Source organism: Notamacropus eugenii, chromosome 1, assembly GCF_028372415.1.
Source record: "Notamacropus eugenii isolate mMacEug1 chromosome 1, mMacEug1.pri_v2, whole genome shotgun sequence".
Classification (NCBI taxonomy): domain Eukaryota; kingdom Metazoa; phylum Chordata; class Mammalia; order Diprotodontia; family Macropodidae; genus Notamacropus; species Notamacropus eugenii.
In genome coordinates, this window is record NC_092872.1 from 479908075 (window position 1) to 479929712 (window position 21638).

Sequence of the window (21638 nt, forward strand, 5' to 3'; positions counted from 1 at the left end):
ACCTGGTGGTTTCCTTGCTGTCAGTCACAGTGCTAGAGACCCAGCTGTCCCACACCTCTCCCTGTGTCCACAGGATCGTCTGAAGGATCTGAGCAGCCAAGCAGACAGCCTGATGACAAGCAGCGCCTTTGACACCTCTCAGGTGAAGGAGAAGCGAGATGCCATCAACAGCCGCTTCCAGAGGATCAAAGGCATGGCAGCTGCCAGACGGGCCAAGCTCAACGAATCTCACCGACTGCACCAATTCTTCCGGGACATGGACGATGAGGAGTCCTGGATCAAGTATGTGCTTCTGAGACTTGTCGTCAAGAGTCTTTAAGTGGGGCAGAGAGGCAGGACCAGGAGGCAGTAAATGGATCAAGCACTGTCATCTGTAGTCAGCTATTCAGGCATCTGTTAGTGTCAATTTGTCTTATGCCATCAGACATGTTTCTTGTCTGTAGGCCTTGGTGATAGTGGTCTTAAGCCGTAATTAGGCAGATTCCTTTTGGCTCTGCCTCTTCTCCTTAGAGTAACTTGCTGTGTGACCTCAGGGAAGTCTTCTCTCGGGCCTCAGTTTCTTGTTATGTAAAATGAAGAGGTTGAATTAGATCTCTGAGATCTCAGATTCTCTGACTTTAGAGAAATTGAGAGCATGTGTGTAAATCATCCTGAGCGGGATCCCAGGTGGGTATCATGCCTGGAACTTTGTGGTTTCCTTTCTTAAGAAAGAGTTTTTATTCTCTTAAAAATATCTGTCTACTAGAGCTAAACTGATATAAATTCTAAGTAGTAAAAAGGCCTGTCTAGGGCGTACAGAAGCCCTTTTTTCTAAGAAAATTTGACAAAGGAGGGTGTTAGGATTACTTAGGTCCCTTTGGTCAGTGAAGGCTCATTTTTTGGATTATTTTTGGAGAGAATAGATGGCTGGATTGGGTTTGTGAAGGTATTTGTAGTCTTAAGATTGAAGAACATTTTGAGTCTCACCTATGGTGAAAGCCATCTTTCAAGCTAGAATACAACTTCTCAATGCGTTAACCTAACACAGCACTAAAAAAAATCTTTAAATTGGACTTCTCCTGTGCTCTCCCATACAGAGAAAAGAAGCTCCTGGTGAGTTCAGAGGACTATGGTCGGGATTTAACTGGTGTACAGAACCTAAGGAAAAAGCATAAACGCCTAGAAGCCGAGTTAGCTGCACATGAACCTGCCATCCAGGTAAATGAATTGTGGGAGTTGGGTAGGGGAGAGCTATGAATTTTTGATCATACAGAGCTAGGACAATAGTGTCCTTACTTAAACAAAGCAGAGGGGTGACCTTGTTTGGTCCTCAGGGCACACTGAGAAGAAGAGTGGGGTTGATGACATTCTGGGCAGTAATTGGCAGCCCCAGCAGAGATGGGGCATTTCATTTAGCTAATAATATACCCCAAAAAATCAAAAGACCCAAAAGAGGAAAGGGCGCCTATCTGATTAAAGGAATAAGGGACGCATATGGTCACGAGATAGGATTTGGTGGGAGACCAGTGTTAATGTGATAATTTTGTGCCCCTCAGGCTGTTCTAGACACTGGAAAGAAATTGTCTGATGACAACACAATTGGCAAAGAGGAGATCCAGCAGCGCCTGGCTCAGTTTGTGGAGCACTGGAAGGAGCTGAAGCAGTTGGCAGCTGCTCGGTGAGTGAAACCTCAAGCCTGCTTCTCTGAGTTTCATGAAGCAAATGAGGACTGTATTCTCCCTCTTTGTGTGCAGTATCAAGTGCTAAGTGTCTGTTGTGCCCTGAGGTCAGACTGAACTGGAATAGACTGTAGCATCTCTTATCCCATTCGTGGATGCAAACTCATTACACACCAGATCTGGAAGCTGCCTTCAGATCCATGGGAGGACATATATTAAGCCAGTCTTAGTCCCTGTTTTACCTGATCACAAGGGAAGAAAAGTGAAATCGTATCTTGTGTTCTGGCTGTGATGCTAGTTCCCTTCAGAATGAGGGGACCAAAGTCTTACCATCTTTTTTGTACACCAGGTTGTAGCCTCTATTTTATTGTCAGGTAGACAAACACCAGAACTCAACTTAGAATGACTTTATTTTTTTTCTCATAATAGGGGCCAACGTTTAGAGGAGTCCTTGGAGTATCAGCAGTTTGTAGCCAATGTGGAGGAGGAGGAAGCCTGGATCAATGAAAAAATGACTTTGGTAGCTAGCGAGGATTATGGAGATACTCTTGCTGCTATACAGGTAAATGAGACACTAAAAAGTTCACTATTCATTATTTTATTTTTTTTATCAGAACAGCATGAAAGTGATCTGGTTTTCCATTTGTTGACGGTGCCCACCTGGCCAGAACATTTCATCCTTCTCTTGGAAATAAAATAAATCCACTCAGCATTCAGTCTGATGCTGACACAAAAGGACATTTTATGAGAGAGCATGGTCTTGGTTCTCAGAGATCAGGGACATACCCCAAACATTGCAACAGCAAACTATGAGAAGTCGAATTGGAATATGAATTCCCTAAACTGCCATTACAAAATGAACTTTCTAATCTTTGAACTGCTAAGTAAAGTCAATAGCTTATTCAGCATGATTATTTAGTTTTCCTTTTCCAAGTTTTATGTAGAATACCGTAGAAGAGCAAATGAAAAGACTATTTCTCAAACTAGCATTTTAAGCACTGTTAACTATCACTAAATAAAAAGTACCTTACGAAATTTTAAAAATAATTACCTTCTTACTAAAAATTTTTAAGTTGACTTTTTTTGTTGTTGTTGAACTTACTTTAAACCTATGTTTTCTTTTTGTCTTGGACGACAGATGGAGCCAGCAAACTATGAACCATAGTGTTGCTCTGGCTCTGAGTCATACATTGCCATAGGTACTGTCTCTCCCCATAGGGTTTACTGAAAAAACATGAAGCATTTGAGACAGACTTCACTGTTCACAAAGACCGAGTGAATGATGTTTGCACTAATGGACAAGACCTCATTAAGAAGGTAAGCAGATCAAAAGAAAAGTTCTGTCTCCTACCTCCTAATCCTCCTCTGGTTTAAGTAGGTAGGCTGCTTAATTGATTGACCCTGGGAACTTGACTTGAAATGTTTTTTTCAGGTAAAAAGTCCACAGAGAGTAACATTTATTTTCCACATTTCATAAAAGGAAACATTTATCTAATGCGAAGTTGACCTTTTTCTTTTCTTTTTAATAGACCAGGAAATAATATTTACTAGCCTTAGTTAGGCATACACAGAAGGTGAAAGCTTGTATTTTGATACCTTAGCTAGTTATCCACTTACATTACTGTTAGTCCATAACAGGCCATTCTTCTAGGGAGTGTTGCTTTTCTGAGTTAGGGTGCAGGGTAGAAGTTGAGGTGGGCACTTAATAGAATCCAGATGAAATGATGTTGACCAGTGCATATGGTATGTTTGGGTGTTTTTTGATCCTGTAGAATAATCACCATGAGGAGAATATCTCAGCTAAAATGAAGGGCCTGAATGGGAAAGTGTCTGACCTAGAGAAGGCTGCAGCTCAGAGGAAGGCCAAGCTAGATGAGAACTCTGCTTTCCTTCAGTTCAACTGGAAGGCTGATGTGGTGGAATCTTGGATTGGTAAGTAATATTTCAGCAAGATCCATAATTTCTGATCATTAAGATCACGTGATTTACCCAGATCTGAAAGGTAAAGGAATATTGTGGATGCAGGCTCACAGTTGATTAGATTTCCTTCATAGATAATTAACAAAATGCAGTATCCAAATTATTATTAACTTGACCTCTTTATTTTATTTGTAGCTTTTTTTTTTAATTAGCAAGCATTTTTTTGCCTGTGTCTCTCACCCTCCCTCTATCCTTTCCCCTCTATTGGGAGGTGGGGGGACTTTTGTAACACTTTTTCGTATTCGTATTGACGTATTCGTCAAGTCAAGCATATTTCTGCATTGGTGTTGCCCAGAAATGTATGTCTTGTTCTGTATCAAGTCCCTTCACTTCTCAAGAGGTGCATAGCATGCTTTCTCATCAGACTGCTGGAATTATGGTTTGTTATTATATTGATTAGAGTTCTTAAATCTTTGAAATTTCTTCTTTTTACAGTGTTGCTATAAACTTTTCTGCTGGTTCTGCTGTCTTCACTCTGCATCAGTTCATACAAGTCTTCCCAAGTTTCTCTGAAATCATCACTTTTTAAATTTTTTTTACAGCATAATATTAATATTCTATTACATTCATATAGAGTAATTTCTTCAGCCATTCCCCCAGTTGATGAGTATCCCCTTAGTTTTAAGTTTTTTGCCACCACAAAAAGAGCTGCTAGAACTATTTCCATACATATGGGTCCTTTTTTTTTTTTTGATCTCTGGGGTACAGAGCTAGTCATTAACTCCTGCATTTTATAGGTGAGAAAACTAAAGTTTGCAAGTCAAGTGACTTGCTCATGATCACACAGCTATCTTAAACCATTCAAGGAAAGTTTGATAGAATTTGTGGGATGCTCCATAGTTTTCAAACTTAAATTTCCAGGTGAGAAAGAAAACAGTCTGAAGACAGATGACTATGGCCGGGACCTCTCTTCTGTTCAAACTCTTCTCACCAAACAGGTCAGTGGCCCCCATTCTCTGTAGAAGGGTAGTGAGCTGCTTATTCTGTATCTCTCAGTACCTTCATCCCTTTATCATCACAGGAAACCTTTGACGCAGGGCTTCAGGCCTTCCAGCAGGAAGGGATTGCCAATATCACAGCCCTCCAAGATCAGCTGCTGGCTTCCAAGCATGTTCAGTCCAAGGCCATTGAGGCAAGACATGCATCTCTGATGAAGCGCTGGAACCAGTTGCTAGCCAACTCAGCTACCCGCAAGAAGAAACTTTTAGAAGCCCAGGAACATTTCCGAAAGGTAAAGTTCAGAATGAGTCTCCTCTTTGAAATTAGAGGCTGGACTGGACAATTACCCGATTTTCTGTGATGTATAAATAAAGTAATATCTGTAAACCACAGGTGGCACATAGCTATGTATGACATATAGTTGCAGGCATATGTAGACTGTTTAGGAAGTTTCCTTAAAAAGCAGGAAGTACAGACTTTGCAGTTCCATTGCAGTGTAGGAAAAATTATAGAGAAGGTAAGGTTGATAGGAATGCTGATTTACAGAAGTGAAAATGAGAAGAATCAGGAGGAAGTAGATATTAAAATGTAAAGATGGCCAGTAAGCATCTTGTGTTCCTCATACCATAAACTTATCACCAATTAACTGTCCTAAACTAGGTTCTCTTCTGCTTTCAGGTAGAAGATCTTTTCCTGACTTTTGCCAAGAAGGCTTCAGCCTTCAACAGCTGGTTTGAGAATGCTGAGGAGGACCTAACAGACCCTGTGCGCTGCAATTCTCTGGAGGAAATCAAAGCCTTGCGAGAGGCCCATGACGCCTTCCGCTCCTCACTCAGCTCTGCCCAGGCAGATTTTAATCAACTGGCTGAACTAGACAGACAGATCAAGAGCTTCCGGGTGGCCTCCAATCCCTATACTTGGTTCACCATGGAGGCCCTGGAAGAGACCTGGAGGAACCTGCAGAAAATCATCAAAGTAAGTCTTCTCACTCCCTTTAAACAGAACTTGAAGCCTCATTCATCTCTCTGGTCTGTTGATTCTCCTTCTCAAATTCCCCTTTCCTGCTAGCATATCACATCATCTCAAGAGAAGAAAAAGATTTCTGAGTCACTTCTTGCCCATCTGAGAGAACACCCATCTGCAATAGGAGATTGTTTTAACTTTTTTGGGGGCATGGACCCCCCCCTTCTCAGCATAATTGTCATTAATGTATAAAATAAAATTCAATCATATTAAAATATGTTCTTTTAAAAATCCAAGTTCGCAGATCCCAGTTAAGAACTCCTTCTCTACAGCATCCCCAACAAGTGACAGAGTCCAGCCTTATCTTAAGGGCTCCTTAGTGCAGTAGAATTCTGCTCTTCTGTGAAGCTTCTGTCCATTGAGGCTCTTTCTGTCCTTTGGTATCAATTAAAAACCAAACTGATTCTTTTCCCAAATATCAATCCATCAGACACTTGACAGCTGTCATGCCCTCTCTAAGTCTTCTCCTCTCCAAGCTGAACATCCCTAGTTCCTTCAGCCAGTCTTCACAGGACATTTTCTCAGTGAGTCCCTTTACTGACCTGGTTTGCCCTCTTGGGCACTACATTTGCATTTCCCTCTGGTTCTTAGGAGCGGGAGCTGGAGCTACAGAAGGAACAACGAAGGCAAGAGGAGAATGACAAGTTACGACAGGAGTTTGCCCAACATGCCAATGCCTTCCACCAGTGGATCCAGGAGACCAGGTGCCCATCTCCTTGTTCATCTTGAGGGGCAGCTGGGGTGAAGGTGATCCCACTCAGGCTAGACTCTCCCCAGGGACACCCATTCCCTTTATGGTGGTTGGTTACACAGCAACACAATGATAGAGCCCTTAGGACAAGTCCGGTTCTGAAATCATGGTACTGTGGATTCTTGGCAAACTTTGTATTCTGTTCTCCCAAACCTCCAACTCTGATCATAGAAGCTTGTTTAAGGCTTGTCACTGAAACTTGCAACCAGAAAAACTCCTGTGGCCTCTTGTTGCCACCAGGACAAAACAGGGACTCTAAATTGGAGTTTAAAGCCTCTGGCTGTCTGTCTCATGTGACAGAGGCAGCTGCTTTTATACTCTCACCATCTGACACACAGTAGGTGCTTATGAAAGGAGCGAAAAACAGATCTGTTTTTCCAGGTAGATTGGGTAAGGAAGGCAAGAAATAGTTTTTCATACTGTTTTCCCAAAATGATCTATTGCAGATCCAGGAGTTAGGAACAGAAAGGTTTCTCTTCATTGTGCTTTGTGTGTGTAGCAGTTGTTCAATGCCTACTTGTTGATGAACTAGTAGAAATGTGTGGTGTATAGACATTTTGCTAATGTCTTTTTTTCCTCTTCCTTTTTCTTCCTTTTTCATGGTTGCTTCTCCTGACGCCACCTCCTGCTTCTTGGATCCATGTCACCGCAGAACATATCTCCTCGATGGGTTAATATCGCGTTTTTATTCTCCCCAGGCTTGTATTGTGGCATTGTGTATAATGTGCTTGTTCCCCGCCTTCCCACTTCCTACCCATTGGCTTGGCTTAAAATGTTTCTATGATGGGCCTGCTTGTCCAGGGGTGGATTGTGCCATCCTTAAGATACTGTGCCAGGCACCATCCCTTTCCCCCTTCCCCCCAATGTCCAGCCTGGATATCCAGGTTAATTGTAAAAAGTATGCCTGTAACCTTCAGGACCTAAAGCCTGGGGAGGAGAGCCATTTCTCTTCTTTTTTTTCCACAAAGGAGACATTCTCCTTTAGAAAAAGCAGCATGATGAAGAGACAAGGCACTGATTAGTCTGAGTTTTTAACTTGCTTCTTCATTTGAACACAGGATATCATGTCCGTGTGTCTGTTCTCCCATCTGTCTGCGCAGTGGAAGATAGTTGCCATTCAAGTACTTTGTAGCAAAGCCAGGTGGAAAATAATTTGAGAAGTGGGAAAGCTCGAAATACTTTAGAGAAACATCAGTTGTTGTCAATTTTGATATTATTTGTGTAAATTACTTGAAATTGGTTGAGCCGTGATAACTCATTTTAGACTCAGGGCTATCTCATCAGGTAAAAATATGCTCTTCTTTGAACCGTCAAGGAGACGTAAAGGGTCTTGTGAGAATCCTGTCCTGCCCTGGGAAGGACATTCTTGAAAACTTGAGTTTTGAGTACAGTATTCCTTTTTCTTAAGTTGGTTGAGAAAAGGATGTAAAATTCAAAGAATTATATGAAAGAAAATGGAAGAGCCAGTCCAGTTACCCCCCACACTCATTGGATCCACTGAAGTTGAACCACACCCCTTAATACTGCCATTTTCTTGTTTAAAGAATTGGCTGGTGGGACTGTTGTGGTCTTATGAGCACAAGCTTGGGGGGACCGGGTCAGAACCAGGATGAAGTCACTACTGGGAAAGTGGAAAGGGGATTTTTAATGAAAGAATGTCAACACCAAAGAAGCTCACTTTTGAGACTTCTGGAACAATTGGCCACCTGGCTCTCCTTCCCAGACTCACACCCTCTAAGCCCTTGCGTCTATATCTGCCAGTAGTGTCTGAGTGAAGTAAAAATGCTCCATTTTTCTTGTGGATCCCAAAAAGTCCTTGTCCCTTTCCACTCTAGTTCTCTGAGTTAAAAGTACCTGCCTGTGGTCCCTCGTGGGTAGAGGTTCTAGTCCACCACTGGACGCCTGCCTTGGCTTTGATATTTACTGTTGTCTGTGCATTGCCAGCTTGGACCTTGTAGCGTGTTTCCATCTGTGTGCTCTTGCCTCTTTCCCTTCTTCCTCCTTTGGTGTGTATTCATTTGGTTTCTTTTCTTTGAATAGCATAGCATATCGTCGGGTCATTCGTGTCTATCAGTATGAAGTTGGGGATGATCTGTCTGGAAGGTTTTTCTCCTCTTATTTTCTCTTCTTACCTCACTGTGGTTTTCCCAATGCACTCTGACTTCCTGGGCGGCTCTGCTTCCTCACTAACTCACTGCCCGGGGCGCTTGGGAAGGAGGGGCCTCTGTCCTTTCCCCTACCCCACTGCCCTGCCCCATGGTAATAGAGCACAGCTAGATCTGACCTGCTGTTATAGGAGAAAGCTTTATTGATTTCCATTGCTAGAGCAATTTTGATTCTGTTTCAAGGGGCAACAGAGTATCATGACTAGAGAGAAATCCTGGGAGTCAGGAAAGCCCGAAGTGAAGTCCTGCCTCTGGCAGACACACAATTGCTGGTAGAGGGAGTGTGGTTGTTGTTTTAATTTTTTTTTTTTAACCAGAAATATTCTATCCCAATGAAATCACATTCTCCCAACTCCCCCCATTTCTACCCCCTGGAAAATGGAAAGGTGTCGTTTCCAGGGGAAGAGGTAGTAGATGGCACATAAACATAAATTTCCTCCATCGAAAACACGGTGTTAACCCGTCCTTGCATGGTGACCACAACTTGCTCTTTGTTCACTGGTTGCCTGCTGTGAAACCTCACAGAGCATCTAAGAACCAAAGCACATCATTGCTGTTCACAGGGAGCTCTGCCCATCAACATCAAAACCTTGTGCAGTTACATAACCTCAGGTCTTGAACAGGAATTCAGGAGACATCAGTGTTCTTTTCCTTGTTGGGCCAAACCATCAGGGCTTTACAAAAACGTTTAAAAATACAAATGCCAACCATCTTAGTAACTCTTAAGCAGAAAAGATTTTTCAATTCACTGATGACGTTTCTAAGCTACTGGCCTCATTTTCAGTGTTCCTATACTCATGCATTTTAGTATTGGCATTATAGTTCCCCCTCACACAATGAAGAGATTGCAAAAAGGCCCTGAGATTGAGCCCCTGGCCACCAAACTTTAACGAAACATTTTAGCTAGAGGGTCTTGGCCATGTGTGTTGTCTTTCTCCTGAGTTTCCCACTGTTGTAGTATATAGAGCACGGTTGTTGGAGCTGCACTGTGTTTCTAATCTTACCAGGTTGGGAGAGAGGTGAGCACTTTGAATTGAGCACAAAATATCTCTCAGTTCCTTCCATGGGAGTCATGGGGCTTAAAATTGATTCCCAAGTCACTAAGGTCACTAAAAAAGACTGATCTCTATTTAAAATACTGGGACTGGGAAAACATGGGGAATGTGACTTTAGTGGAACATAGGGAGGCAGGTGTAGTTTTTAAAAATACAGGAAATAGGTGAAGTACAGGGCTGAGGAAGTAGGAGGCCTCAGTTCTATTCCTGTCTCCATTTTCAATCTTGTCTAAACCCTGTTGAGCCTCAGTTTCCTAATCTATAAAATGGAGATAACGCTTGCTTTAGCTGCCTCAAGGGGCATTTGTGAAGAGATGTTAGCTAATGAAAGATGTGTTTTGTGCTCCATGAAGAAAGGGACTTAAATGAAATGTCAAAGGTATTATTTCATTCCTGAAAGGATGGGGTTAATTTCAATCCCCCAACCCGTTCTTTCCCAAAATGTTGATCATGTTTCTTTGTTTAGGTCCTGTATGGTGGAAGAATCTGGAACTCTGGAATCCCAACTGGAAGCCACTAAAGTAAGTGTGCCATATGTGGCTCCTGTTATCTGCATCTGTCTGAAGTCACTGGAGTGGCTCTGCCTCCTAGGAGGAAAGCAAGCACCTCCTCCCCCGTAAGGTTATGGTATTTTCCTCCTTAGCTTTAGGTAGAGACATCCACAGTTTGGTACAAGGCATTTAACCCCGCCCAAGGGCTGCCAGGGGGCCCTGCCCTTCTTTGATTCTTCCTCATGCCTTCACTAGGCTTCTTAGTAAACACAAAAAAATGAGTCCCAACAGTTTTTTTTTTCTCAAAATGTGGGGGAAAATCTGTGGGTATTGGCATCCTTAGCAGCAATTCTTCCCTCTATATTTTAATTTCCTCTTTCCACCCACAGCGTAAACACCAGGAAATCAGGGCCATGAGGAGTCAGCTGAAGAAGATTGAGGACCTGGGGGCAGCCATGGAGGAAGCCCTTATCCTGGACAACAAATACACTGAACATAGCACTGTAGGGCTGGCCCAGCAGTGGGATCAGTTGGACCAACTTGGGATGCGAATGCAGCACAACCTGGAGCAGCAGATTCAGGCCAGGTATACCTCTCCTGCATCTTTCCTAGCTGTTAGGGTGCTTTGTGGTGAGATGAGAAGAAATGCCTTCATTATTTCTTATGAAAATTTGAGGGCATTCTTATCTTAAAGAGTCTAGATAAAAGGAGGGTAATGATCTTGGTATCAACAGGAAGATTAGTGAAAATACAACAACCACTAGCCATTCATCTGGTATTCGGGATTCTCTAGGCACTTAAGTGTTTAGAGGGGACAGACAAGAAGACCACCTTTTCATTGGACAAAAAAACAAGTGACCACCTAGTTGCTGGCACTTAACCATGCAAGTGCTCAGGCTACAGGGCCAAATCCATAACTGATTTTGTTTACAGGAATACAACTGGTGTGACTGAAGAGGCCCTGAAGGAGTTCAGCATGATGTTTAAGTGAGTACTGCCACAATTCCCCAGGGAGTTGTTAAAGAGGGGCCTATCGCTTTGGGCTTCATGCTTTCAGACACAATTCTGCCAACTCTGAGCTAATTCCCTGTCTCTCTGCATTCCAGACATTTTGACAAGGATAAGTCTGGCCGACTCAATCACCAAGAGTTTAAATCCTGCTTGCGTTCCCTGGGATATGACTTGCCTATGGTCGAAGAAGGAGAACCAGACCCCGAGTTTGAAGCTATCCTCGACACTGTGGATCCAAACAGGTACAATGCCAAAAATAAAAGAGTGAGCAAGAGCAAAGGATCATGCAAGGTGATGTCCAGGCTAAAACATTTTCAATCTCTAGGATGGATGTTCTGTCATCCTATTCATTTTCCTTTCTTTCTTTCCCAGGGATGGCCATGTATCACTGCAAGAATACATGGCTTTTATGATCAGCCGAGAGACTGAAAATGTTAAATCCAGTGAGGAGATTGAGAGTGCTTTCCGTGCCCTCAGTTCTGAGGGAAAACCCTATGTGACCAAGGAAGAATTGTACCAGGTATGCATGAAATACGTGGTTCTGATCCACCAGGTGACTTGGGAAGATTATAAGAGGCTCCAATCAGTGGGGTTTATAATGAGGCACACTGAGAAAATTAGAGCAGCAGCATCAGTGCCAGCAATCTCACAAGGCAGCCCCATTCCATGTTTGCTACATGTATTCTCTCTGCTGAGCCAGAATCTGTCTTACAAGCTGCAGACTGAAGAGACCTTATCAGGTCTAAAAGCAGGCCATACCAATACCCTATGTGTGTAACACTTGTTATTTTTAAAGCACTAACAAGTCCCTTAAGGTATAAGGGAATGTCCCCACTTGAAATACTGGTGATAGCGTCTTGTGCCTCTGTGACTTGCCCACAAAGCCAATTGGTCAGTGATAGAATCTGGAACTAGAAACTCGGTCTGGACAAATTGGTGCACTTCCTGTGATCTGTGATTTTCACCCTGATATGCTAATCAACCTTGTGCAGGGATTACATCTCCACTTGACTAAGGACACAGAGTCCCCAGAGGGTCAGTTGTCAGACTGTCAGTTCTATAGTCTTTCCTTTGTGTCGTGATGTCTTTCTTCTCTGTAATGAGGAATTGATAACTGGGGCTCTCAAGAGATTGTGCCCTCCATAAACTAGATTCAGTTTTGGTTAAGAGACAAAAAGTTGAGCTTTCTTGGACTCAGGGTACCTAATCTCTCTTTTCTTTTCCCCTTTCAGAATCTGACAAGGGAGCAAGCAGACTACTGCATCTCACACATGAAGCCCTATGTTGATGGCAAGGGCCGTGAACTCCCCTCTGCTTTTGACTATGTAGAATTTACCCGTTCTCTCTTTGTGAATTGATTCACAGCCCCTAGTGTTAGCTACAGCCAAACACTGCTCGTCTTCCTGCCTCACTGCATGTCTGTCCATCTTTGTGCTCTTAAAGAAAAAAAATTCAGACAGTGTTACTTCCAAATGTAACCTTAAAACTGCTTAGCTTGGGGATATTAGAGAAAATGGTGCTTCAATAAAATGTTATGAGTCCAGTTGAGATGGCTGGATCACTGTCAGGAGATTTATGTTTAAAATTATGGGATTTTACCCTGTCTCCTATATGTCCTAAAACCAGCTTGCCCCAAAACCAGACCTGAAGGGGAAAAATTCTATAAAGCTGGCTTCACTTCATTCCTGTTCTTCCCAATTTTCTGTATGCAAAAGATAAATAAATGACTCAACCCCCAAAAAAACTTTTTTTGTTTTAATCATTAGCAGATGCCTGCTTTACGTTACATCTGAGTAACACCCAAAGACTCACTCAAATATCTGCTCAAAGGAGCAGAATTCTCCCTCCAAGCTTTGAACAACATTCCTTGCACCACGAGTAAGCAGTTTGAATGTCCTACGCTGCTCATTTCTGCTCATCACCACCTCCTTTCAAAAGGAAAGTAGGGTGTCCTCAGCTAGCCACCTCAGTTGCCAGTTGGTCCAGGTCTTCTGTTTCCCGGGGTGCTTGTTCTGTGAACTCTGTGCTTAGCTGCCATATCTTTACAACACCTTTGGCATCGCCAGCAGCCAGGAGATGAGTCTGTTGAAGATTGAATTCCAGACAGTATACTGGGCTTTCATCTGGGGTTTGCTTGATAGAAACTGTAGGCTTCTGGGAGCTCTTTCTGAGATCAAATAGCTGTATGTCTCCTTTAAGAAAAAGGTGAAAATATAAATTCTTTAAGGACAGGAACTATCTCACTTGGAATTGCACAGAATGATTGCTTGAACGTTTAAAGGTGAATTTGTTCCTTAAGAAACAATTTTCCTATGCAGCAAAACTGAGTATAATACCCCAGGGAAAAAATTATAATATTTGTAACTCTTGAAACTTTTCTCCCTTTATTCTAGACGACAGTAATTGTTTAGATGTTTCTTAAACTGTGGGTTACGACTTTTCTCAGTATTTGGGTAGTTGAAGGGATTATACATATGTGTGTGTGTGTGTGTGTGTATATATGTATATACATATACACACACACGCACAGAGGGCACAGGGTGAGTTGAATAGTAAGGGATGATACCTAAAACAATAAAATTTAGGGGTGAAAAGAATATATTAGGAGGAGAAAGGGAGAAATGGAATGGGGCAAATTATTTCTCATAAAAGGCAAGAAAAAGCTCTTTCAGTGGAGGGGGAAAGGGAGAAGTGAGAAGGAAAAAGTGAAGCTCATTACATTCGGCACAAAAACCTATCTTACACTACCGGAAAGTAGGGGAGAAGGGGACAAGTGAGGTGTGGGGGGGGGGGGGGGCGGACGATAGAAGGGAAGGCAAATGGGAGGAGGGAGTAATTAGAAGTAAATACTTTAGGGGAAGGACAAGGTCAAAAGAGAGAACAGAATAAATGGGGGACAGGATAGGATGGAAGGAAATATAGTCTTTCGCAACATGACTATTATGGAAGTCTTTTGCAAAACTACACATATATAGCCTATATTGGATTGCTTGCTTCCTCAGTGGGGATGGGTGGGGAGGGAGGAAGGGAGAGAAGTTGGAACTCAAAAGCTTTAAAAACATGTTAAAAATTGTTTTTACATGCAACTGGGAAATAAGAAATCTATCTATAGGTAATCTATCTTGCCCTACAAGAAAAGAGAGAAGATGGGGATAATGGAAGGGAGGAGTGTGATAAAAAGGAGGGCAGACTGGGGGAAGGGGTAATCAGAATGCAAGGCATTATGGGGTGGGGGGTGATAGGGAGAAAATTTGGAACTCAAAAGTCTCGTGGAAACAAATGCTGAAAAAACTATAAATAAAAAAAAAATTTCCTCTTTGCACCCTATCACTGGAGTCCCCCCTTTAAAGCCAGGCTTCCAGAAACCCAGAATAAAAGTCAAGTATTAAATCTCATCACGTTCCACTAAAGAAATGAGAACTAACTGTGTAAAAGCAACCTGCCTTTTCGTCTCCTGGGTGATTTAAGAGAGGAATATCAGAAGGAGTTTCTCCTAAATAATGAGGCTTCCTAAAAGAAAGAAAAGCCTTCTTACCTTCCCCAGAAGCAGCAGCAAAGACCAAGGGACGGACTGGAGACCAGCGCACACTGAACAAGTACTTATGGGATAGCTGGAGAGAGGTCAGGGGCTGGGCCTGCAGCATGGAATAGAGGTGGATGTGACCGTCTGTCCCAGCACTCAGAAACAAGTTCCTAGGGGAAAGCAAGGGAGCAAATCAGTCTACCCAGTGGGCCTGACATACTCAAAAACCTGCTCTTCTGTATTAAAAGGCAGCAAACACTCTATGGTCCAGTCTGCGGCCCCCATTTTATCTCCCAACATTTCCTAAAGTACAAAGAATTCCAGGATCCCTTGCAAGGATAAATAACAAACAGTATTATAATGCATTAATATTCTCAGGTGTAAATGCTATTGAGTAGAACTCAAAGTGAATACCATGGAAATTCAGGAAGCTAAGAGCCACAGTGGGCAGCTGGGTGGCACAATGGATAGAGCACCTGGCCTGGAGTCAGGAAGACCCATGTTGCTGAGTTCCAGTCTGGTCTCAGATACTTAATAGCTGTGTGACCCTGGGCAAGTCACTTAAATCTGTTTGCCTCAGTTTCCTCATCTGAAAAATGAGCTGGGGAAGGAAATGGCAAACCACTCCAGCATCTTTGCCAAGAATTCCTTAACTGGAGTCATGCAGTCAAACACAACTGAAAAATGACTGCACAAAAAAGAACCACAGTAACACGGGCATAGAATTGGGACTTGCCCTGAGCTTTTGATTTTGGGTAGTATTTGAAGAAAGTGGGGAAAATGATGTGAACAAAGACAAGGAAGTAAAAAGTAAGGCACGCTCAAGTAGACTTTGGGTTCCTATAAGGGAACAGTGAATGCAGTCGGGATTTTAGAAGGCCTTTAATTAAAACTTACTGGGTCACAGAATCATATCTAATAACATCCTTTTAAGATAGAGACCATCTTCCTCATTCTACAGATGAGGAAACTTAAGGATAAGTGACTGGCCCTGGCCAAGGTCCCACAGCAAATTTGTGTCTGAGCTGAACCCTCACTCAGATCTCAAGCCCAGCCCCAGGGCTCTGCACCACATCTACATCCCCCTAATGTTTAAAAAGATTATTCTGCTGGTCCACACAGAATGGAGTAGGGGGTCTGAATCATTACAGGATATACACGTATGTATGTATACATATTTATATCCTTTCTTAGGAGGGGCAAGAGAAATTCATCTACCAACCTCAATGAGCAAAAAGGAGTGATTTGCCAAAGACCCCTTTGAACAGGCATCCTTAACTTTTTCTGGGTCCTTGGACCCTTCTTTTGGCAGTCTGGTGGGGCCTATGAATCCCTTCTCAGAAAAAAAATAAAATACATAGGATTACAAAGAAAACCGCTTAACTGAAGTTCAGTTATCAAAATAGGAAAAAAAAGTTCCTAGACCTCAAGTTTAAGAACTCCAGCTCTAAACCAGGACTTCTTAAACTTTCCACCTGTGACCCCTTCAGCACTTCTTAAACTATGGGTTGGAGCCCACAGTTTAAGAAACATCTAAATAATTACCATCCTGTAGAATAAAGGGAGAAGCTGCATACTCACCTGGCTCTGACAAACACCTGGACCTTACCTGTGGAAGGGTGAGCAGCTCACAGAGTAGATGGGGCCACCATGAGGAGAGAAGGTAAACTGGGCAGGTGCTCGGAGTGGCAGGGAACTGGGCATTCGGGTAAGGGCTGCCACTTCCACTGCTGTCGAACATTTGAGTGGGAAACCACCTTCTGTGCCCAGGATAAACAAGCTGGGGTCAAAGCTGGAGAAGGCTAGGGCTGTGACCCCTACCTCTGTTTCACCCCGGGTAGGCTAAAGGAAGACATAGGAGGATCAGCCCCAAACTGCTCTGACCAGCAGCAGCAAGCACCACCCACCTCCCTATGTGAAATCAGACATCAGAAAACTAGAGGGACATTGGCAAGCATCAAGGACAGTCGCTCCTTTCTTTGAGGGGATATGGTCAAGTCTAGCTAGGATAAACTAGGGACCAGAAATTAGGCCTCCTGACTACCAAGTTCAGTGTTCCTTTCACCAAACCATGTTTTAGACATGGCTCTGGAAGGCAGAACTGGGACTCGACCTCCAGCATCCTTCCTATAGCCCAATCCTGTTTTCCAAGGAGTTAATAGCAGGATTAGGCCTCCTTGGGTTCAGGCATGGGCAGGAGCCTAGCTCTTCAGCCTCCACCCTCCTCTTCCTCCACTTGGTACCTGCCACTTCCCTAGTACTAGGGGAGACATTTCTCACATTAGACTCTCCACCTCCTTAGTGCTTAGGCCTCTGCTGTCCTCAGGAAGGTAAAGGCAAGCTGGAGAGGGTCACAGGCACCACTAGTTCTGACTGGGTCTTTTTCATGGGGAGAAACTTCTCACTAGGTCCAGGAGGATGTCCTTGATCCCTTTCCTCATGCCCGGCCCCTCGATATCAGCCTTGGTCCAGCTCACCTTCTTCAGCTTTGTGTTTCTTGGGATCTGCTGGACGACTAGAGCAAAACCCTCTGTCAGCTGTAGCTGTCCAGGACCAGCTGCCTGCCACAGCAACACCTTCCCGTCTGTGGAGACACTCAGCAGCTGGAAGCGGTGGCTGTGCCGGGGTTCAGGGAGCCAGGCAACCTGTGTAGACCACAAGGGAAAGAAGGAACACAGCTGGACATGGCAGAGTGGATAGAGGCCCAAACCCGGAGCAGGAAAGGGAAAGAGGCCATCTCAGGGGCATGTAGGATCCTTGATGAACATTCTTTTCTCCCCTTCCCAAGGGTTTGGTCCCCTTCATTTTTTCCACTGTGCTAACACAAAAAATGAGGGAAGAACCAGGAAGCTAACGGACAGCTTCATAGTGGCAGAAAGTCTGGCATTAGAACTGAGTGGAGGGTTTCTTAAAGGCTCTCAAGTCTAACTCCTCTGCCCTGAATGCTATGGGGACAGCATCCTCCAGAGCAAAGTTGGGTTTCTGCGATTTCTGAGGCAACCAGAGTTGAGGTTTGTGAGCAAAAACACATGCTTGCTGAACCATCCTACCCTCCAATCTATGTCCCCTTCCTTCAAGAGAACAAAACCACAAAAGCAGAAGGGACTTCATCACTCATCTGGCCTAACCCAAATCTCCAGCAGAAATCTCTAAAATATCCCCAAGTACAGCCTCTGTGCAGACTTCCAGGGATGGGAGAGCCCAATACTTCCTAAAGTAATTCACTGAACACTCAGGCAGTTCTGAACATTAGAATATTTTTCCTCAGAGCCTAACCCTGCTTTCTTGTATCTTCTACCCAGCGTCCCCCTGATTCTTCCTCCTAGGCCTTCAGTGTGACCTTGACATCCTTCCCTGGGCACAAGTGAGAAAAGTCACAATACTCCACTCCACCCAGCAGACTATGGGCTACTGACCTTGCTCTCAACTGCTCTAATCACTCACCCACAACACAGGACAGAGCAGAATGGGCCACAGAGGACCACTCACCAAATCCATGCCAGGCTTCAGCCTGGACCCCTCAGATCCCCACACAATGGAGTGCCCTATGACGGGCTACGTGAGGCTCACTCTTCAAGGAGTTTTCTCACAATAGCCCGAGAGCCCACAGCAGGCAAACAGTGTCAGCTTTGAGATTACTCCGTGCTGTGGATTCTATGCCAGCCAGAAGCCAGGACAACGGGAGGCAGCTCAGTAACACTTTTGTCTAGACGTTTCTAGTATAGGAGGCTGGGCGATTAGGAAGCCTCTGCAAGGAGGTGGGGACAGTTGCGAGGACAATGAAGAATGATAACATCATCCACCTATTTATCAGTTTACATCTACTTGATTCCCAGTGATTTCATCCCTGGGAGGATGGACTTGCACATTTTGTTGGATTAAGTGTCTTTCCTGACAAGGAGGTTAGGGAGATGCTACTTGCTCATCTGTAGCACCTGTCTGTTCCCAGGAGTCAGGGAGGAGCCAAGGCCCATGAGCTGCTGCTTCTGGTTCTTTAAAGGGAGCCTCTATCGACTGAGCATGACTTCGTGTGTCTCCTGCAGCTGAGCTGTGCTGACCTGATAGACGGGATCTGTGTGAGTGTCATCCGTCATTCCTGTTCTCCAGAGCAAGGAGTCCTCAGGCCGGCTCATGTCCCAAACCAGCACCTCTCCACTATAGAGGCCACCTAAGGGGAAAGGAAGGGGAATTTTGGCAAGACTGACCCACATTCAAACCCCCTCAGTTTCCTATCCCCTTCTAAGCCCCTCTCCCATTCTAAAACACACAGAAGATGTACATGAAAACCACCCTGCTTCCTGTAGGAAGTCCCACTGCTCCCTTTCATGGCCCACATATCTTTCAAGACCCACCTTAAGTCCTAACTCCTCTAGGAAATTTTCCCTAGTCATACCAACTGAGAGCGCTCCCTCTCTCCACTGGGGCCTCTCATGGCATCAAGTATGTTCTAGCTTCCCTGATCAGCAGACTGGCCCAAGTCTGGAATGCACGCTCTCCTCATCTTCGCCTCTTATAGTGCTTAGATTCTTTCAAGATTTAGTTCAGGAATCACACTGCTGGGAAGCATTTCTTGCTCTCGCTAATTGCTAATTCTCTCCCTCTTGTATTTCATCATCTACATGGAAGATTCTCAAGGACGGAAACATTTTTATCATTCTTTGTCTGTACCCTGGGCACACTGCCTCCCACAGGGCAGGCATCTGATAGTTGTTGAACTGAACTAAATCCTCCACAATACCTAGCATGATGTTATGCCCACAGTAGTTGATCCATAAAGAGGTGTGCATTTATTGTTCTCACAGGCCCATTTGGGGGAGGAAGGGATAAAGACTTGGGAGGGTGGGAGTTGGACTGGAAAAAGAACAAGGTGTTGTTTAGTAGGATAAGCAAGACAAGAGAAGCCAGCATAGGGCTCACCTGCAATGTGAGACGGCTGAGCTGGATGGAAGGCCAAGCACATGACTGAACTGGGCACCTCCACCACAGCAGAAGGTTGCTTGGGGTTCAGCCCCCGACGATCCAGGTTCCAGGTGCACACAAAAGACTTCTCAGTGCTCCAATCACCATCATCTAAACTGATGGGGGAGGAAGAAGCAAAGTAATGGTGTTTCCCTACTAGAGATTTCATATCAAGTCTAGCGAGTTAAGAAAGGACCTTTACTTACATAGACACACATACCCTGGACTGAATTTTAAGCCTCCACTTTCCCCACCAGGATGATGGAGTACAGGGGATCAAAGGGACATGTCACTCGATCTTACACTTGGGTTCAAAAAATCAGCTCGACAGGCACAAAACGGATGAGATGGAGTGAAAATCCTGGTGGTTGTAACCAGTTATATCAAAGGTCAGCATGTGCAACACAGCAGCCAAGTGAGCTGCCTGAACTTAGGGGTGGTGCTCCCCATGAGGGAGGCCACAGCCCCACTGTGCTATACCTGGGGCAGAACCATCTGCAAGACTGCTTCAAGCCTGAGTGCCACATGCCGAAACAAGTCCAGAGAAGAGTGAACCGAATGCCGAGCAAACTGAAAACCATGTCATGTAAGGATTAAGGAAAAGGAACGAAGAAATCTTTAGCCTGAAGAGATGATTAGAGAAGATAGGATGAGCACATTCAAATGTCTGGAGGGCTGTCAAGTGGAAAAGACTTACTGTGCTTGGCCCCTGAAGGGGAGAACTTATGCCGCTGGATTTATACAATAGAAGATAGAATTTTCAAATAATTAGAGCTGTCCAATAACGGAATGGACGACCTTATGAAATGGTAAATTCTTCATCGATAGAAGTGTTCTACAATATCTGGTTTCTGATCCCACCAGTAGATGGGCTAGTGCCAAAAGTCACCAATGATCTTTTAACTACTAAATTCAGTGGTTTTATTCAGACCTCATTTTACTCGACCTCTCTGCAATTTTTAACACTACTTCCCTAGTCTACTTCCCGAGACATTCTCTCCTCCCACAACTTCCATACTACTGTTCTCTCCTGGTTCCCCCCTTCCTACAAATCTGATGGCCTCTTCTGGAGCTCCGCCTATCCAATATGTGCATCCCCCAAAGCTTTTCCCTGGGCCTTCTCTTACTATGCTCTCTCCTTTGGTGAGCTCATCCATTTCCATGGGTTCAGTTATTGTGTCTAGGCAGGTGAATCAAAAACCTATATATCCTACTTCCAACTCTCTCCCAACTCCAGGTCCTTATTACTGACATTATTATTATACACTATTATTACTGATATTATTATCCTCCATGGGGATATTCTATTGTAGTTCAGTCATTTCAATAATGCCCAACCCTTTGTGACTTCATTTGGGGTTTTCTTGGCAGAGGTAACAGGAGTGGTCTGCCATTTTCTACTCCACCTCATTTTACAGATGAAGAAACTGAGGCAAACAGGGTTAAGTGACTTGCCCAGGGTCACATAGCTAGTAAGCGTCTGAGGCCAGACTGGAACTCAGGAAGATGAGCCTCCCTGACCCCTAGCCCAGCACTCTATCTACTGAGCCACCTAGCTGTTTAGGAGTGTCCTATAGGCATCTCAGTTTCAGCGTGTCCAAAACAGAACTCACTATCCAAACTTGCCCATTTCTGTTGATGGGATCAACAGCTTTCTGTCTCTCAGGTTCCCAGTCTCATAGCCATCCCTGACTCTTCTCTCTCCAGCAATACCCAGAGCTGACCAGTTTCTCCATTTTTCCCAGCTTACCTTCATGTACTGATGATGGTGATGCCACCCACTGGCTGACACAGAGGTGATGGACTCAGGGCAAAGAAGGGAATCTACATTTCTGGATGGAGCCAATCTGGCAGTCTGTTTTGCTAGACTATGTACATTTGTTACAAAGGCTTATTTTTTCTATTTTCTTTTGTTTTTGATGGGAGGAAGGGGAGAAAATAGGTTTTTGTTCACTGAAAATAATAAAATAAAATCCAGAAAGATAAAGTAATTTGCCCAAGATCATAAAGCAGAGCAATGGCAGAGCTGAGACTGCACCCTGCTTAAGCCCTAACCCAGCCTGAGCTCCTAATGCCCCTTCTC

At 44.1% G+C, this 21638-nt stretch overlaps 2 protein-coding genes across 14 annotated transcripts in view; one reads left to right on the forward strand and one right to left on the reverse strand.

Moving 5' to 3' along the window:
* Positions 1-12817, forward strand: part of SPTAN1 (spectrin alpha, non-erythrocytic 1) — a 60072-nt gene extending 47255 nt beyond the window's left edge. For 6 of the 13 annotated variants that reach the window (XM_072632595.1, XM_072632597.1, XM_072632598.1 and 3 more), the window contains 18 exons: positions 74-282; positions 1077-1197; positions 1536-1657; positions 2088-2220; positions 2877-2975; positions 3431-3590; positions 4500-4576; positions 4660-4869; positions 5256-5552; positions 6192-6304; positions 7004-7021; positions 8392-8454; positions 10038-10092; positions 10452-10648; positions 10996-11049; positions 11169-11315; positions 11446-11593; positions 12306-12817. In XM_072632595.1, coding sequence (XP_072488696.1) covers positions 74-282; positions 1077-1197; positions 1536-1657; positions 2088-2220; positions 2877-2975; positions 3431-3590; positions 4500-4576; positions 4660-4869; positions 5256-5552; positions 6192-6304; positions 7004-7021; positions 8392-8454; positions 10038-10092; positions 10452-10648; positions 10996-11049; positions 11169-11315; positions 11446-11593; positions 12306-12431 — 2349 coding nt within the window. In that variant the 3' untranslated portion in view covers positions 12432-12817. The remainder of the gene's footprint in view (positions 1-73; positions 283-1076; positions 1198-1535; positions 1658-2087; positions 2221-2876; positions 2976-3430; positions 3591-4499; positions 4577-4659; positions 4870-5255; positions 5553-6191; positions 6305-7003; positions 7022-8391; positions 8455-10037; positions 10093-10451; positions 10649-10995; positions 11050-11168; positions 11316-11445; positions 11594-12305) is intronic. The other 7 variants (XM_072632600.1, XM_072632602.1, XM_072632605.1 and 4 more) reach the window with 2 other exon arrangements.
* The window catches only part of DYNC2I2 (dynein 2 intermediate chain 2), a 34897-nt gene continuing 26073 nt past the window's right edge, over positions 12815-21638 (reverse strand). Inside the window, exons 4-9 of the mRNA XM_072632608.1 lie at positions 19514-19671; positions 18655-18764; positions 17074-17241; positions 16206-16438; positions 14609-14766; positions 12815-13265 (exon numbers count right to left, since the gene is read on the reverse strand). Of these exons, the coding sequence (XP_072488709.1) occupies positions 13027-13265; positions 14609-14766; positions 16206-16438; positions 17074-17241; positions 18655-18764; positions 19514-19671 (1066 nt within the window). The 3' untranslated portion in view covers positions 12815-13026. The remainder of the gene's footprint in view (positions 13266-14608; positions 14767-16205; positions 16439-17073; positions 17242-18654; positions 18765-19513; positions 19672-21638) is intronic.